Source organism: Carcharodon carcharias, chromosome 1 (assembly GCF_017639515.1).
Source record: "Carcharodon carcharias isolate sCarCar2 chromosome 1, sCarCar2.pri, whole genome shotgun sequence".
Taxonomy (NCBI): domain Eukaryota; kingdom Metazoa; phylum Chordata; class Chondrichthyes; order Lamniformes; family Lamnidae; genus Carcharodon; species Carcharodon carcharias.
In genome coordinates, this window is record NC_054467.1 from 233,384,165 (window position 1) to 233,403,070 (window position 18,906).

General features: G+C 42.3%; 1 protein-coding gene across 2 annotated transcripts in view; it reads right to left on the bottom strand.

The window, feature by feature from the left end:
- Positions 1-18,906, bottom strand: part of fgfrl1a (fibroblast growth factor receptor like 1a) — a 350,262-nt gene that overhangs the window by 38,674 nt on the left and 292,682 nt on the right. For both annotated transcript variants that reach the window (XM_041197387.1, XM_041197377.1), the window contains exon 5: positions 10,133-10,417. In XM_041197387.1, the coding sequence (XP_041053321.1) occupies positions 10,133-10,417 (285 nt within the window). The remainder of the gene's footprint in view (positions 1-10,132; positions 10,418-18,906) is intronic.

Sequence of the window (18,906 nt, forward strand, 5' to 3'; positions counted from 1 at the left end):
CCTGTGCTGGCGGGGGGGGATTCCTCCAGCCAGGAGTGCGCTTTTTCGCGCATGCGCGTGGAAGAGCGCACAAATCTCCCTGAGGCAAAGTGCTGCCTCAGGGAGATCGACTCACATTTTAAACTTAAAATAAAGCTGAGAAAAAAATTTCCCTGCCATGTCCCCTCATGTGACACGGTCACATGAGTTGGGACATGTCCATAATTTTTATTTTAAAATATTGTGAGATTTTTAAATCCTCATGAAACCTCAGCCCACCCGTGGTTGAGGTTTCATGCTTTTTCAGAAGCCCGCCAGGGCTCCTGGCCTGCCCGCCAACCTTAAGGTTGGATGGACAGGTCCATTAATGACTTCAGCTACTTTGTTAATGGCCTTAATAGGCTGTTGACAGGTAGGCGGGCACACAGCCGAGTCGGCTGTCCGCCTGCTGACGTGAGAATGTAAATGACGCGTGGTGAGGTCTGGACGCCTGCCCAATGCCACCCCGTGTCATTTTACATGTCGGTGAGTGGGCCCCACCCCCGCTCGCCAACTGGAAGATACAGTCCATAAAATTCTGACAGGGTTGGACAGACTGGATGCAGGAGTGATGTTTCCTCTGGCTGGAGGAGTGTCTAGAACAAGGGGGCACAGTCTCAGGGTACACAGTAAACCATTCAGGACTGAGATGAGGAGAAATTTCTTCATTCAGAAGCTGTTGGACCTGGGGAATTCTCTACCGCAGGAGGCTGTGGAGGCCAAGTCACTGAATATATTTAAGAAGGAAATGCATAGATTTCTAGGCGTCAAGAGGTATGGGGAGAGAACGGGAGTATGGTGTTGAGATAGAAGATCAGCCATGATCATATTGAATGGCGGAGCAGGCTCAAAGGGCTGAATGACCTACTCCTGCACCTATTTTCTATGTCTCTATGAAAACAGAGCAGAGAGAGGAGGACCTTCATTTTAAAACAGCGCGAGAGGAGAGCGAGATAGCAGCATCTAAAATAGTGTGGGGAGAGGAGGACCATCATTTTAAAGCTGCTATCCTCCTCCAGGCTGTGGCTCCAGAGCTGACCGGCCACATTCTGAGAAAAATCAATGTTTGACGTCACAGGGAAACAGGCAATTGATTGGCTGATGAATATTTTTCTTGTTTATCTTTAAAAACTCGTGTAATTTATTAATCATTGTAAGGTTTTATTAATAATAGTGAGGCTTACCAGCAGCCATAATGCTTATCAGGAGTAGTAAGGTTTAAGAATTAAAATAAATTAAGACAAAAATAAATTACTTAGCACACAGCAAAGATGGCAGGGCAGATAATGTGTTGCAGCTGCAGTATGTGAGAGTTCCTGGACACCAGTGTGATCCAGGGCTAATATGTCTGCAGTAAGTGTCTGCAGCTTGAGGAGCTTCAGAGCCAATGAGCAGGAGGCTGAGCTGCAAACACTGCAATGCATCAGGGAGGGGCCAAGTTACCTGGACACTTTGTTCCAGAAGGCAATCACACTTCTTAGGATAGGGTTGTCTGATTTGGTCAGTGGTCAGGGACAGGAGGGTGTGACTGCAAGTGAGACAGGTAAGGTAGCTGAGAAGTTAGAAGTGCAGGAGTCTCAGCCCTTACAAGTGCCCAGCAGGCTTGATGTTCTTGCAGTCTGTATGGATGAAAACAGGGGCTGCAGGGTGGATGCGTGAACTGACGATGGCACCGTGGTACAGGAAGCCATTCAAGCAAGGAATGATAAATAGGATGGTTGTGCTAGTAGGAGACAGTTTGGTCAGGGGATATACATATAATGCAGCCAAGAGCAATAGCCCACAAGGCTGCGTTCCTTGCCTGGCACGAGAGTTCAGGACATCACTCTGAGCTGGAGAAGAACTTACAGTGAGAAGGGGGAGGATCCAGATGTCATGGTCCACACAGGTATCAACAATGTAGATAGGACTAGGAGAGAGGTTCTGCTTAGGGATTATGAGCAACTAGGGGCTAAATTAAAAAGTAGAACCTCAAAGCCAATAATCTCTGGATTATTGTCTGAGCCATGAGAAAATTGGCATAGGGTGAGTAAGAGAGTAAGTGAGTAAGAGAGATTAAAACATGTCTCAAAGACTGGTTTAGGAGAAATGGGCTTTTTTTCATGGGGCACTGGGACTAGTACTGGGAAAAGTGGGAGCTGTACCATTGGAATGGTCTTCATCTGAACTGTGCTGGGGCAAGTGTTTTGGCGAGCTGTATAACTAGGGTGGTAGAGAGGGCTTTAAACTAAATAGTGGGGGGAAGGGATCATGTGAGGGGAGATATGGTGAATTAAAAGGAAATGACAAGGTAATAGAGCAAGGTAGCGATTTAGGTAATGATAAGGTAATAGAGCAGGGTAGCGATTTAGGTAATGATAAGTAGAGTGAGAAGAAGGGTCAGAGAGAACAAATTTAAAAGTTTACCTGATGATACAGCCAGGTATTGCAAAAATGGTAAAAAGACAGAGTTAAAGACTCTGAATGTACACAGCATTCATAACAAAATGGATGAATTGTTAGCACAGATAGAAATGAATATGTATGATTCAATAGGCATTATAGAGACCTGGTTGCAGGGTGACCAAGGCTGGGACCTAAATATTGAAGGGTATTTGACATTTCAAAAGATAGGAAGCTAGGAAAAGGTGGTGGGGTAGCTCTGTTAATTAAAGGTATCATAAAGACAGTAGTCAGAGATGACCTTAACTCAAAACAGTACGACATAGAATAAGTTTAGATAAAGATAAGAAATAGGAAAGGTAAGAGGCCATTTGTGGGAATAGTTTATAGGCCCCCTAACAGTAGTTACACTGTAGGACAGAGCATACAGGAAGAAGTAAATGGGGTTTGTAAGAAAGGTACTCCAATAATTATAGGGGACTTTAGTCCACATGTAGCTTGGGTGAATCAGATTTGCAAAGGTACCCTGGAAAATTAGTTCATGGAGCATATTCAGATCAATTTCTTAGAGCAGTATGTATGTTCTAGTGACAACCAGGAAGCAAACTATTCTAGACTTGGTAATGTGCAATGACACAGGATTAATCAATCTCATGGTAAATCTCATGGTAAAGGAACCTCTAGGTGACAGCGATCATAGCATGATAGAATTTCATGTTCAGTTTGAAGGTGTGGGTCTAAGATTAGTATCTTAAACCTGAATAAAGGTAATTATAAGGGTATGAAAGCAGAGCTAGTTAAAGTGAACTGGGAAACTAGGCCATAAACTAGGACAGTAGAGATGCAGTAGCAGACTTTTAAGGAGATATTTAATAATTCTCAGTAAAGATTTATCCCAGTGAGATAGAAAGACTCTTTGGGAAGGATGCATCATCTGCCGCTAAATAAGGAAGTCAAGGATAATATCAAATTAAAAGAAACACTGTACAAATCCACAAAGATAATTGGTAGGTTAGAAGATTGGTAAGATTTTAAGAACCATCAAAGTAGAATATGAGAGAAAGCTAGGTAGTAATATAAAAACAGATAGAGTCTCTACAAGTTTTTAAATAGGAAAAGAGTAACTAAAGCTAGTACTAAACTTCTAGAGAGTAAGTCTGGGAAATTATTAATGGGAAAGAAGGAATGGCAAAAGTGTCGAACAAATACTTTGTGTCTGCCTCCTCTGTAGAAGACCTCGAAAACTTCCAAATAGTACTTGAAAATCACGAGGTAAAAGGGTGGGGTGGTGGGGGTGCAGGGGAGTGTGGGGGGGGTGCGGTGGTAGCTTAAACCAATCACTATCACCAGAGAAAAGGTATTAGACCTAAAAACTGACAAGTCCCCAGGACCTGATGACCAGCATCCTAGCGTCTTAAAAGAAGTGGCTGCAGAGATAGTAGAGGCATTGGTTATAATCTTCTATAATACCTTAGATTCTGGAAATGTCTCAATAGATTGGAAAATAGCTAGTGTAACACATTTATTCAAAAATGAAGGAGACAGAAAGCTTGAAACTATAGGCCAGTTAGCTTAACATCTGTCGTGGGAAATTGCTAGAATCCTTTATTAAGGAGGCTATAGCAAGGTACTTAGAAAATCATAATGGGATCAGACAGAATCAACATAGTTTTGTAAAAGGGAAATTGTGTTTAACTAATTTATTTGAGTTCTTTCAGGAAGTAACAAGCAAGGTGGATAAAGGAGAACATGTGAATGTAGTGTAGTTGGACTTCCAAAAGGTATGAGATAAGATGCCACATCAAAGGTTACTACACAAGATGAGAGCACATGGTGTAGATCTAACATATCGGCATGAATTAAGGATTGATTAGCTAAAAGGAAGTGGAGAGTAGGGATAAATGGATCTTTTTTAGGTTGGCAAGCTGCAAATAGTGGAGTGCCACAGGGATCATTGCTGGGGCCGCAATTCGACCAATGACTTGGATGAAGGGGCCGTATGTCTGGTAGCTAAATTTTCCAGTGACACCGAGATAGGTATGAAAATACGTTGTCAAGAGGATGGAAAGAAGGTTAAGTTTAATGTGGAAAAATGTGAACTTGTTCACTTTGGCAGGAAGAATAGGAAAGCAGTATATTATTTAAATAGAGAGAGATTGCAGAACTCAATGGTACAGAGGGAACTGGGTGTCCTGGTACATGAATCACAAGAAGTTAGTATACAGATACAGAAAGTGATTAGGAAGGCAAATGGAATGTTGGCATTTACTGCAAAGGCAATGAAATATAAAAGTAGAGATGTTTTACTGCAGCTGTATAGAAGCTTGGTGAGACCACATCTGGAATACTGTGTACAGTTTTGGTCACCTTATTTGATAAATAATATAATTACATTCAAAACAGTTCAGAGAAGGTTCACTCAACTCATTCTTGGGGTGAAGGGCTTACCTTATGAAGAAATGTTGAACAGGTTAGGCCTGTATCCATTTGACTTTGGAGGGAGGAGAGATTGATGTAGTGGCAATGTCACTGGACTAATAATGTAGAGGTTCAGGCAAATGCTAATGAAGACACAGGTTCAACCTATGTCCCACCATGGCAGCTGATGGAATTTATATTCAATTAATAAATTTGGAGTTGTAAAGTGATAGTGCCATGAAACTACCACTGATTATTGTAAAAGCCTTCTGGTTCACTAATACCCTTTAGGGAAATCTATCATTCTTATCTTGTCTGCCCTACATGTGACTCCAGACCCACACAAATGTTGTTAACTGCCTTTTGAAATGGCCTAGCAAGCTGATGGGCAACAATTGCTGGCCTTGCCAGCAACTCCCAGAACGAGGGGTGACCTTATTGAAACATATAAGATACTGAGAAGACTTGATGGGGTTAATACCAGGAGGATGCTCCAGAACTGGGGACACAGTTTAAGACTAAGAGATCTCCCTTTTAAGAAGCAGTTGAGAAGAATGTTTTTTTTTCCCCTCAGTGGTGGAATTCTCTTCCCCAGAAAGTAATGAGCATTGAATTTATTCAAGGCTGCATTGATAGATTTTTGATAGTCAAGGGAATCAAGGTCATGGACCCCCCATGAGATCAGCTATAATCCTATCAAATGCCAGAGCAGGCTGAATGGCCTACTCTTGCTCCTAAGTTCTATGTTCCTTTGTTAATTGGCTACTTAAGGGCCTCAATTGGCTGCTGGGTGGGAAGTTCAACCATAGGCCTTCCCATACCAAACTTAATTTTGGTGGAGGTGGGAAGGCAACAGGGTGCTTGCACACCACCTCCTGCCCCATTAAATGCCCTCCGCGCCTCCAAACACCTCATGAGAGAGGGCATAAAACTTCCTCCCCACATCGCCCCCCATTGTGTTTCAACTTCCAATTTGAGAAGAGGCCAAACACAATTGCAATATCCTCTTAAGCCTGTTTCGATTTTGTCAGAAGAAGGACGTTGTCTCAAAGTAAAACATTAAGGAATGTGTTTGGGATGGAGGCGGAAGGGTGTGGAGAAAAGAAGTCCAAAAATTGTCATCAACATCTCTCCACTGCCTTGAATAATACTGATCGGGAGGGTTTGAGAAATCTTTCAGTGGATAATGATCTTGGTACGTGGATGGAGAATCACTCCCCTCAATGCTCGTTTAGAAATGATTCTGTTGCCTCAATCACTGCCTGTGTTGCTGGAGAGAATTCATTTACAATTATTTCTACTTTGTTAGTTTGTCTATTGCAATGCTTTTTGGGTTTTTTTCATTTCTCTCACATTAATTCATCATTGGTTATTGCATCAATTACCAGCTCGGCATTGGAAGAGCTATCTCAATGTCATATCAGAAAGTTGCAAAGCTTCATTAATTTTATGGGTTGTTAGCTGCAATCAGACAACTTAAGTAAAGACTTGTTGAACTTCAAGGGCATGGCGTAAACATTTATTGTAAGGGGTTGCTTGTGTGAAGGGAGGGGAGAGGGGCAGGACTGAACCCATCATTTGCAATTGGTAAGGTGGGGGGGGGGTTAATTCTCTCTGGCAATGAATGCACAGATAAAGGGGCTAATGGCTGCAGTATAGTAGAACTCAAGAGGCAATCCACTACAGGGCAATTCCTGAGAAAATTAAACCTCCCAAAGACGGCTTCTCAGCAAAATAATGTTTCCCCTGTTTGTTATTTTAAATGTTTTTGTTGGATCTTCTGGACTTTTAGGCTAATTCACAGCCAAAAGAAGGAACACCAGATTTAGGAATCCAGCTACTTGAAACAAGGTTCTGCTGGACTTTAGCTGTCTGCACATCACCATTTTAAAATTAATTTCAAGGTTCTGGCTGAAACCCTGGACACACAGAGAAAAACAGAATTTCTCCCCAGTGACTCTGAATTCCATACGGTTTCACTAATAAGGCAGAAGAAGGACCAATATGGGCCTGCTCTGCTCAATTTTTCATGAATGAACTACCATTATTACCAGCTGACAGTGAGGTAACTGTAACTTAAGGCATATAAAACAGTCCAATTAACTTCCAGTCTCCTGATTGCCTGTAGGATTTCCTTGATAGTGGATAGCTCAAAACACATACAAGGCAGTAGTCTCAGCATGGGGTGAAACCATGAAAGTAAATAGCCATTATTCTGTTTTCGAGCAGGTTTTGTGCTGATTGTAGGCATCATTTGTTAACATCTATGAACGCTAATAATTGTGCCACAATCTACCTCACTAAAGGGATCATTTCCTATATCTCAATGGAGAGTGCCAGAGGCCAGTTTGATTGCGGAATGTATCATGGTCAATCAAACACACACACACACACATATACACACAGTGCTTGGTCTCACACACACACACACACACACACACACACAGTGCTGGGTTTTGTCTTTCTGGCTTCGCAGCATTTTATCAGTGGCATGGATGGTGGAGGATAGCCCATTCACCCAGAGGCCAAATGAGCCACTTAATGGCCAATTAAGGGCAACATACTGCCGCTTGTGGCATTTTACCAGTTGCAGGGTACACTTTCTGCCACACGGGAAGACTTGCTGGTGAATCCTGGTGGCCTCCCTGCCAGCTGGAATGGGATGTCCTCCTAATTGGATACTCCGTCTCCCATGGAGGGGCACCCAGAGGCAATGGCCACCCCCATGGGAACCACTGGCCCCCCCGAGAATGGCCCCCCCCCCCCCACCTTTCATTAACAACCCCCTCCTCCCTGCCTGTCCAACTGACCCCAGTGCCCCAAACAACACTTACCTGGTTGAGAGGGTCACCTGTTCCGATGGCATCCCCTCTGCCAGGCGTAGTCCCAGAAGTGGCCACTGTTCCCAGAAGTGGCCACTGTTCCCAGTGGTACTGCTGAGCCTGCTGAGCTGCCGGCAGCTCTTCGGAATGGCTACTTGTCCTTTCATGGGACCGGAGCTCCGAGCCAGCTAATTAGCTGACAGAGGGCCGAGAAATGCGGCCATGGGATCCCACAAATGGCCAAGGCAGGGTTAGCCCAGCATTCTGGTCTTTTGTCAAGCCCTTGTCGTGCTGAAAAAGTTCCAGCCACAGAGAGGCTTCTTCTCTGAAACTCGCCAATACTTCTTTGTAGGAAACCTCCCTAAACCTCAACCTTCACCAGCCAGAAAGACAAAGCAGGTGTAAACACCTCCAGATTCCCTACACGGCACATACCATCCCCACCTAGACTTCCATTGCTGTGCTTTGGTCATTGCTGGGTCAAAATTGTGGAACTCCCTCCATTGCAGCAGTGTGGAAGTACCTCTATCACCTGGACTGTAGCAGTTCACAAAGGTGGTGAGCCACCATATTCTCAAGGGCAATTAAGGATGGTCAATCAATGCTGACCTTGCCATCGATGCCCTACATCCCAAGAATGCATAAAAATATGCTCATTTTCATGTACAGGGTCACTGAATAATATTTAGATTGGCAATCCTGACTGGATTTTATTTTAGCCTTCAAAACTCAGGGGTACTGAGTGTCACTCAGCAGTAGCATTCTCAACTCTGGAACACAAGGTTGAGGGTTCAAGTCCCACACTCATGATTTGAGTTCATAATCTAAGATGACACCTCAGTGCAGGATGGAGGGAGTGCTGCACTATCTAATTAATGAGACATTCAACCAAGGACTTTACCACCCTTTCACATAAAAGGGCCCATGGACCCATTCAGAGAAGAGCAAGCGAATTCTCCCCATTGTTCTGGCAAATATTTATCCTCCAGTCAACATCATTAAAACAGATTATCTGGTCAGTATCTCATACTGTTTGTGGGACCTTGCTGTGCATAATTTGGCCGTCTAGTTTCCTAAGCTACAATAGTGACTAAAACTCAAAAGTATTTCATTGGCTATAAAGTGCTTAAGGTTGGTCTGACTTTATGGAAGGCGCTATCCAAATGCAAATTCTTTCCTGTATGAAAGTCGCAACTAAAATCAGCTAATTTAACACTGACAGGGAACTGAATATTCCTACTCTCATACCACACAAGGCTGTGCACCTCCAACTGAGCCATGTGGGGAGCTACCTGTAAACATTCTTATTTGAACAGAATGCACTTAATATGTTTTAAAATTAATTTCAGTAATCAGTTGCCATGTGAGGAATGCCTTGTAAGCTTCCCAACAGCCTAAAGGTAAAAGCCAATGCAGCCCAGAAGGACTTAACATGAAACTTGTCTGTACTGAGTTCATCAGCCAAGGCAGCAGTTAGAGAGATACAATTTGCTTCAATGGCTCCTGTCCTTGATTGGCACCCAGTGAGGTCTACTGGATCTCAGCTCAAGGAGGATAGGATTGGATTTGACTGTAATGGGTTTCCAGGGTACATTGATCTGAACCCCCTCCCTCATATTTTGGTGCTTGCTCATGTGAACAATGGCTGGCTGAGTTAGATGACAGAGGGCTGCCACTATATGTGGGGTCACACTATAATACTGGTCAGTGCCTTAAACAAGTACAAGAGAGAGAAATGAGCTTTTAGATATAAATGTCTGCCTCTATGGCCAATGAGCCGGGAGTGTCCTATGACAATACTGGGAAAGAGAGTTCAGCACTGCATGCAATCCCTGCTTTCTTCAAATTTCTCCTGACATACCTTACAAATCTAAAATAAAAAGCTTTTCTGGACTTGTGCCCTGTGCATTCTACTCTGAATCAACAAGTTGCATCTGCCCATCTTTGAGGAGAGGAAAAAACTAGGGAGAGGGGACTGGGGAGGAAGAAATGAATCCAGTAAACCTTTAATCAGTCCCTAAATTCAATTGCTTTTCAATTAGAAGATAATTAAATTCAATCTTTAATACATCTATAGTTTTCAAGAAAAGCAAAATTCTCTAAGCAATGAATCTTGGGTAACAGTAAAACATGTGGAAGAATAAATATTTGTTTTCAATGTTGAATGGCATTTTAAATAAAATGTTGCCTTTAGTTTTGCTCCTGTCTGATCCAGATTTTCAAAATAAAGCCACCACATCTGACAGTGGGATGAGGTCTGATTTGAGTTTTGTATCTTGCTCCTGTGTTTAGAATGAAAACACATTTAGCATCTGCACACAGCTGCACAGTCTTATCAATACCAGATGTGCAACGCGCTCCAGGTTCAACTCTTTCGGAGCAGAGCACAGACTTCGGCCATGTGTTTCTCATTGTAAACATAGAGACCGCTTGCAACTGTCTTCAAATAGACCATTATTTTAATCCCTTCTTAAATCCAGTGCAGTACTTACGGATTACTTCAACCTTGTATGTTGCATTGATTTCACCCGCTCTGCTAAAGACGCGGCACGTGTACTTCCCACTGTCTCCAGGTCTTAAGCTTTTCAGGGTCAAAGTCCACTTCTTTTTCTTGGTGTCTCCCATGTCCTGAGGCGTGAGAGGCTTGTTGTCCTTCAACCAGGTGATATCGGGCTGGGGATACCCACTCGCAGCGCACTTCAGCCGGACCGAGCTGCCCACGGGACGGGCTATCACTCTGCGACGCATTTTGGTGGGTTGGGTAAACCTGGGCCTGACTACAAATTACCAAAGAAAAGCTGTTACCATTCTATTGAATAAGTGCATATTTGCCCGATGAGAAATAACTGCTAACTTAAATAGGAAGAGTCTATTGGTTCTATTTAATGTGGGAGATCCATCCACAAGGAAGATTCAATAGAATTATTTGGCCATCCTGTTTCAGACAGCTGTCCGATGAGACAGTTAATGCATCCAGATAAAAATCCTTTATTAATAGGATTTACAGCACAGATCTCAGTCATTCAGCCCAACAGGTGTTTACGCCCCACAAAGGTCTCCTCCCACCTTACATCATCTTACCAAATCATTCTATTCCTTTCTCTCCCATCTAGCTTCCCCTTTGTGTGCTTTGTACTGTGACTGTTAGCCTATTCTCTTTAAATGAATTAGCACTCCATTAAAGAGTCTGCAAAGCAACTTGACACGTAGTTGTTTTATTCTTCCATGGGTTATGGCCGTCGCTGACAAGGCCAGCCATTTGTTGCCCGTTCCTAATTGCCCTTCAACTGAGTGGTTTGCCACCATTTCAGAGGGCAGTTAAGAGTCAACCACATTGCTGTGGCTCAGGAGTCATATGTAGGCCAGACCAGGCAACAACAGCAGATTTCCTTCCCTAAAGGACATTAGTGAACTAGATTACAACAGTTGATGGAAAAACTCAGCAGGTCTGGCAGCATCTGTGGAGGGAGAAGCAGCATTAATGTTTTGAGTCTGTATGACTTCTTCTTTGGCACTCCAAAGTCATACATGCTCATTAAACTCAGCTCCACCCTCCACAGTTGCTGCCAGACCTGCTGAGCCATTCCAGCATTTCCTGTTCTTATTTCAGATTTCCAGTATTACAACAACTGATTGTAGCTCCATGGTCATCATTACTGAAATTAGTTCTCAAATTCCAGGTTTTGGTAATTGAATTCTGCCATGGTGGGACTTGAACCCATAATCCAAGAACCTGAACCTCTGGATTAATAGTCTAGTGATATTACTACCACACCACCATCTCCCCTTAAGCTACTTTGTAAACTACCAAAAGAAATTAAACCCCTAGATATTTTATAACCAGATTGCATCCCTCTTCACATGGTCTCTGACCTTTGTTTTACTAATTGTGCTTTGATTTGCCAAAGATCTTTTCAGACGATCCTTGCTCTCAGCTCTCACTATATAAATAACTGCTTCTGTGACAGGGATCCAAATGTTGCCACTTATGTTCAGATTAGTTTGTGATGGCTTTGAAAATGTTTTTAAAGGAATCTGGAATTATGAATTATCAGTAATATTCTTTATATATATTTATTTCTGCTGATTTATTTGAGTAGACTTGTTTAAACAGTAAGCTTTAGAAAGTAAAAAGAGAAAAGAAAGTAAAAATATATAAGAAACAGAAATTCCTAGAAATACACATGGGTCTTTCAGTATCTGAAAAAGAGAAATATGTTCATGATTTTGGAAAAGATCCTTTGTCAGAACTCTGATTTTGTTGGTACACTGTGTATTTTTGAGCACCTAGCTCTGCTTTTTAACACTCACAATATTATCAGAGCTTGGCAGAGTTCCTCAGCCTGACACTGGCTGTGACTGTGAGTATGCTGATATAAACAGGTAAATGTGAAGAAGAAACACTTTATGGTTAGCTACCATACACAACATTAGCTCAGTTTCAGCAACAGGACATCCAAGCCAACCCCTGTTGTCAGCACCCCTCATTTAAAGAATCATATTTAAAGCAAATCAATAGTATTGAGAAATACAGGGACAATGGTGGCATAGTGGTAATGTCATTGGATTTGTGATCTATTGCCTAATTGCTCTGGGGGTATGTGTTCAAATCCCACCTTGGCCTTGAAATTCAATTAATGAATATGAAGATAATAGCTACTACTGATTGTTGTAAAAACTCATATGGCTCACTAACAAAGGAAATCTACTACCCTTACCTGATCTGGCCTATGTGTGACTCCAGACCCACAGAAATGTAGTTGACTTTTAATTGTCCTCTGAAATGACCTAGCAAGCCACTCAATTCAAAAGCAATTAGGATTAGGCAAAAAATGCTGTTCTTGCCAGTGACTCCCACATCCCATGAAAGAATTAAAGAAAGAAAACTTCAGTCATAATTCCTTGTATTAGGCTTTCCTTTAATATCTCAGCATAGCCAAAAAATGTAAAAGTTAAAAAGCAGAATTGCATTTCGGAATTAATTTTCTGCATTTGTATTGCCAGTGTGAACCTCACCGACATCACTACATATTGGAAAATCACCGTCATGCTGCCGGCAATGTTTAGATATGCAAAGCAAATTTCCTTGCTTCCAACGCAAAATTGGAATAAGACCCACTAAATGACATGCGTGAATTGTATGATGATAGTCTGTATACACTTCTTTAATGTGTGCACTTCTTCATGGGACATTGGAGGTAACAACACCAACAACAACAACAACCTACAGGTGGTGGTGTTCTCTTGCATCTGCTAACCTTGTCCTTCTTGGTGGTGGTGGTCATGGGTTTGGAAGATGCTGTCAAAGGATCCTTGATGAGTTGCTGCAGTGCATCTTGTAGATGGTATACACTGCCAGCACTGTCCATTGGTGGTGGAGGGAGTTGATGTTTTAGGTGGTGGATGGGATGCCAGTCAAGAGGGCTGCTTTGTCCTGGATGGGGTCTAGTTGGAGCTGCACTCATCCAGACGGGTGGAGAGTATTCCATCACAGTGCCTATAATGTAGAAACAACCTCCAAAATGTTTCAGAAGTGAACGGAAAATGGATTGTGAGCCAAAGACAACAAATTAGGAGGAGTGACTAAAAGTGAATTGCAGCAGTGTATCTTGTAGATGGTACACACTGCTGCTATTGTGCGCTGGTGGTGGAGGGAGTGAATGTTTGTGGAAGGGGTGTTGATCAAGCGGACTGCTTTGTCCTGGACGGTGTCAAGTTTCTTAAGTGTTGTGGGAGCTGCATGCATCCAATCAAGCGGTCTGAGCCTACCAATTGCTTTAAATCTATGTCCTTCTTTTCCATATGATTCCCAGTTTGTGTCAAGTGTTTCCTTTCTGACTCACTCCTGAGGTATTGAACTGCCTTTGACATCCTCATTGTAAGACTGCAAACTGGGGGTTGATTTGAACCTTATCCACCTGGCAGAAACCACCTTCAAGGCCAATATTTCTTTCCTGCAGTTGGCCTTTAAAGCAGAACGAGATGCAGAGGTTTAAGGAGTCAGTTCCAACAATGGCACATTGAAAATGGATAAGAATACTTGCACTTTCTTTAAATAACTACACCTACATTTTCTAATTTAGCTTTTGATTTGATTTTCCAATTAATCTTGTCCGACTATAGTGACAGTAAATTTCTAGGGGAGGAATTTCTCTGGTTGCATTTTATTGACATTGTAAATATGTGTTGATAATGCAACCAGAGAGATCCTTCACTTCATATACTGAAAATGGTCTCTTATGCAAGTTTTGGTACCTGCCAGGACTGGGAATGTCATAGAAATTATTGAAAGTTTAGAACACAAAAAGAGGCTATTCAGCCCACAGCATCTGTGCAAGTTGATGAAGAGCTATCCAGCAGAATCCCACCTTCCTGCACTGGGCCTGCAACCCAGCAGTTCTCGGCTCCACAAGTAGACATCTAAGTACTGTTTAAATGTAGTGGGAGTTCCTGCCTCTACCACCATTTCAGGCAGTGAGTCCAATTCCCAATGACCTTCTGGGTGAAAAAAATGTCTTCCCATCTCCCATTTTTTTTTTATTCCTTTAAAAGCTGTGGGCTTCACAGTGTATGCAGCTAGAGGAATTCCACATCAGGGTTATTGATTTGGAAGCCAAAGTGCAAGTTTTTTTTTTATTCATTCAAGGGATGTGGGCTTCGCTGGCTGGGCTAGCATCTATTTCCCATCCCTAGTTGCCCTTGAGAAGGTGGTGGTGAGCTGCCTTCTTGAACCACCATGTGGCGTACGTGCATAGTGCTGTCAGGAATGGAATTCCAGGATTTTGACCCAGTGACGGTGAAGGAACAGTGATGTATTTCCAAGTCAAGGTGGTGAGTGACTTGGAGGGGAACTTACAGGTGGTGGTGTTCCCATCTATCTGCTGCCCTTGTCCTTCTAGGTGGTAGTGGTCATGGGTTTGGAAGACACTGTCTAAGGAGCCTTGGTGAATTGCAGCAGTGTATCTTGTAGATGGTACACACTGCTGCTATTGTGCGCTGGTGGTGGAGGGAGTGAATGTTTGTGGAAGGGGTGTCGATCAAACGGACTGCTTTGTCCTGGACGGTGTCAAGTTTCTTAAGTGTTGTGGGAGCTGCACGCATCCAATCAAGCGGTCTGATCCTACCAATTGCTTTAAATCTATGTCCTTCTTTTCCATATGATTCCCAGTTTGTGTCAAGTGTTTCCTTTCTGACTCACTCCTGAGGTATTGAACTACCTTTGACATCCTCATTGTAAGACTGCAAACTGGGGGTTGATTTGAACTTTATCCATCAGGCCTCTACCACCACCACCTTCTCAAGGGCAACTAGGGATGGGAAATAGATGCTAGCCCAGCCAGCGAAGCCCACATCCCTTGAATGAATAAAAAAAAACCTGCACTTCGGCTTCCAAATCAATAACCCTGATGTGGAATTCCTCTAGCTGCATACACTGTGAAGCCCACAGCTTTTAAAGGAATAAAAAAAAAGATGGGAGATGGGAAGACATTTTTTTCACCCAGAAGGTCATAGGGAATTGGACTCACTGCCTGAAACCACCTTCAAGGCCAATATTTCTTTCCTGCAGTTGGTGCCCAAAACTGAAAGCAGCACTTCAGATGGAGTGTGACCAAGATTTTGTATAACTTAAACCTCACTTTCACACTTTTGAATTCCAACTTACTTGAAATAATGGCCAACATTCCATCAATCTTTCTGATTATGTTTTGTGACTGCACTAGCTTTTAGTGATTTGTGTACACTGATATCTAAATCTCTTTGCTTCTCTACAGCTACTCATCTCTCTACTAAGCCACTAAGAAAATATTTCAGTTTGTCCTAAATGGAGGATAATCTCATACTGCCCCAAAATGAGCGCATTTTGCCAAAGTTTTACTTTGTCTGTCTATCCTTTATCACTTTCTTCTCCCATCGACACAACTTACAATGCCTCCTTAGTTAACTTCAGCAACAAATTTGGATATACAGTTTGATATTTCTTCATCAAAGTCATTGTTATATATGATGAAAAGCTGAAGCCCCAATACAGATCCTTGAGAAACACCAGTTATCACATTTTCCAATCATAGTATGCTCCCATTGTCCCCATGCTCTCCCAACCAATTACCAAACCACGTTACAAGGTTATCTCTAATTCCATGCACCTTAATTTCTAGTGCTGAAAAGAGAGACATGTTGTCAAAGCTTTTTATCTTGCACTCATCAGGACAAACGCAAGAATGCCAAATTTTAAACAATCACAGCAATTTATACTGCAAGAGAAAAGGATGCTGGCAAGTCAACTCTGATTAAATAAGGCACTGCCATGGATAAAGCAATGGGGAGTTATAGGCTTCCCAAGCTTCTGGGTAATTCAAAAAAGGTGCAAGGCTGAAGCATATTCTTTTTGTTTGCACAGAACAGGTCCCTGTGTGTGAATGTATGTCACTTTTGAGACATTCTGCCTACCACAGAATTGACTAATGTTGTGCATGAATTTCAGTGCCAGCATGACGTCAGGTATGTAAGCTGTACATCCCAGTGACTGGCTGAATCAAACAGCATATTCCTTCGGCTGTTCATAATAGGCAGAGTACAGACCCTACTCAACCAGCCCGCGCACGCAAAACCCAAACAAAACATCTCCTGTTTAATGTGATTCTGCAATTGGGCAGCACTTGCTGAACAATCCTGAGTGTGCAAACAGCTACACTGACAACCATTGTAAGATTATCAGGTGATCTCATAATGTTTTTTCATTTATGATTACTAGAAGTGACATACATTCATACACAGGAACCTGTTCCCTGAAAATAAAAGGAATATGTTCAAGCCTTGCAGCTTCTTTGAATTACCTGGGAGCTTGGGGAGTTTTGTTTTTCAGGCTCCCCACATGGCTACACCCCACTCGCCACAGGTTGAATACCAGTGACTGCAGCTGAGGTCCTGAGATGACATTAATTGCCAATTTAAAGGCACCAATTAGCATCTGGGTGGGAAGGCCATCCACAAGTCTCCTCCATGCACCTTCCTATCCTATTGCTTTTTCCATGGCAATGCCTCACCAATCAAAGTTGACTTGCCAACCAATCAGCACCCTTTTCTCCTGTAGTATAAATTGTTGTGATTTAGCATTCTTGTGCTTATCCTGATGAGTGCAAGGTGTAAAGCTTTGGCAACATGTCTCTCTGTTCAGAAATATTCAAATTCTGTACTGCCAAATGACTTTCATTTTTGCTAATAATTTCTTTTGCAGAACTTTATCAAATGCCTCCAGAATGTCCATATAGACACTTCCCTATCCTCAAAAATTAAACTAGATTTGTAAGATGTGACTAACGCTTCATAAATCCATGCTGACTCCATTTAATCACGTAATTCTTGACAAAGTACTTAATCACTCTCTCCCTGACGATAGAATCCTGTAGCTTCTGAACAACTGATGTTAAATTGGAATCTGATTTCCCCCTCCCTTCCTCCCTTCATAATTTTTCCAATCCAAAGACGCAATTGCTCTCTGTTTCTTTATATATACTGTGCCTTTTATTTTTCAGTTCTAACCAAGCAACCACATCCAATATGTTAACTTTTCTCTTTTCCATTGATGCTGCCTGACCTGCTGTGTGCTCCCAATATATTTGGGGTGATTTTAATTCTGCCTGCCCAGTGGAAGCTGTGTCAGGTAGGGGTGGAGGTGGAGAAGTGCAGTTCAGATTGCCTATGGGGCTTTTCTGCCAAAATGGCACTCTCTGCCTCTGGCTTCCCCCACCAGCCTCATGATGACACAATCCCTGTCAATTACTCTCCACTTACCCACAATGGGGACTGTTCCTATGTCCCCTGCTGATGGTCTGTTGGTGAATTGTTAGCTTCAGGCAGGACGCTGATTGAGTCTATGCACCTGAGACCTGAGATCTCTCAGGCCACAAGCAGCCACGATTGAGGTTGGTTTGCCACTGACTTCCTCTCCAAATTAATGTCTGGGCCTTTCTGTTTTTATATTGGAGTGCTAGTAAAGGTGAATTTAAAGGATGGGTGTAGAAAGTGTGCCTATCTGAGACAAGGAAGCAACACGGGGAAAGCAAAGACCACAAGGGGTGAATGCGGAGCCAAGGCTATGCAGAGTTATTTTAGAAGAAGCAAGGAAGCACAAGTTGTATTTGCAAAAATAAGTTGAGTATCAGAAGTAAAACTGACAATAAGAAGTTGGAATGTACAAGCTAATTTTGCAACCTAGCCCATTCGGCATTGAATCATATTCACTGAGAGTATCAGTCGATATCAGTCCAACTTTTTATTCTCAGTTCTTCAGCCAAGAGCCCCTGCGAGAGCAGCAAGAGGGAGCATTAAAAAAATCAGTTATGATATGCAGCAGAAAGTATGTAAGAAGAAAAGTAAGTCCTTTAAAGTTCAAGTTGGAGAGAAATAATGTGGAAGGTCAGGAAATGACGGACACATTTCAATGAATTATTTCCAAAGGCTGGCAACTAATTCCAGATCCAGACATTTTCACTCAGAAAACTCTAACATATGCAGAGATCAATAAAATGTGTATCATGAAGAAGCCCAAGGGATGGGTCCAGAAGCCAGCTTGGCCAAGCAAAATAATCCCTAGAATTCACAGGAAATGAAAGAAGGAACAGGGAATACTTCTGGTTAAGATATTAAGGAGTGAAAGAAATTCAGGCACTCTACCTGACAAGCAAAGGACAGCAAAGTTACCCTGATATTTCAAAATAGAGTGAGATGTGAATGTCGAATCATTAACTAGGCAGTACTGCATGCAGGGGAGCAAGTATTCAAGAGCATTTACAAATGATGCCAATTTTCAGCTAAAGAGTACTGAGAGCAAAAGGAGCAGTGAGCATGAATCTATAAGGAATAAATTAGCAATGATAAAAGCTCTGTTAATGTTTGTGGAGATATTACTGAATATTCATCTGGTGGGGAAATAATCCTGGATTTTTCAAAGGTCCAAAAATGAAAACAGGTATATTACTGTGAATAACAATATTGCCATCCTGCTCAACAGGTACGAGCTTGATAAATTGGTGAATACGATACAGGATTTTGGTTCTAGTGTATTATTGTTATGATCCTTTTTCTTCAACACTAAAGGATAATTTAGTTCTCCACTGCACTTGTCCACTTTTTTCAATTATCTTCCTCTTCTCTTGTTGACTGACTGTAATGCATGTAGCAGTAGCACATACATACAAAGAGCGGTTCAGAGAACCAGCAGGAAAACCCCCTAATCAGAGGTCAGCAGCAACTCATTGCCATCAGT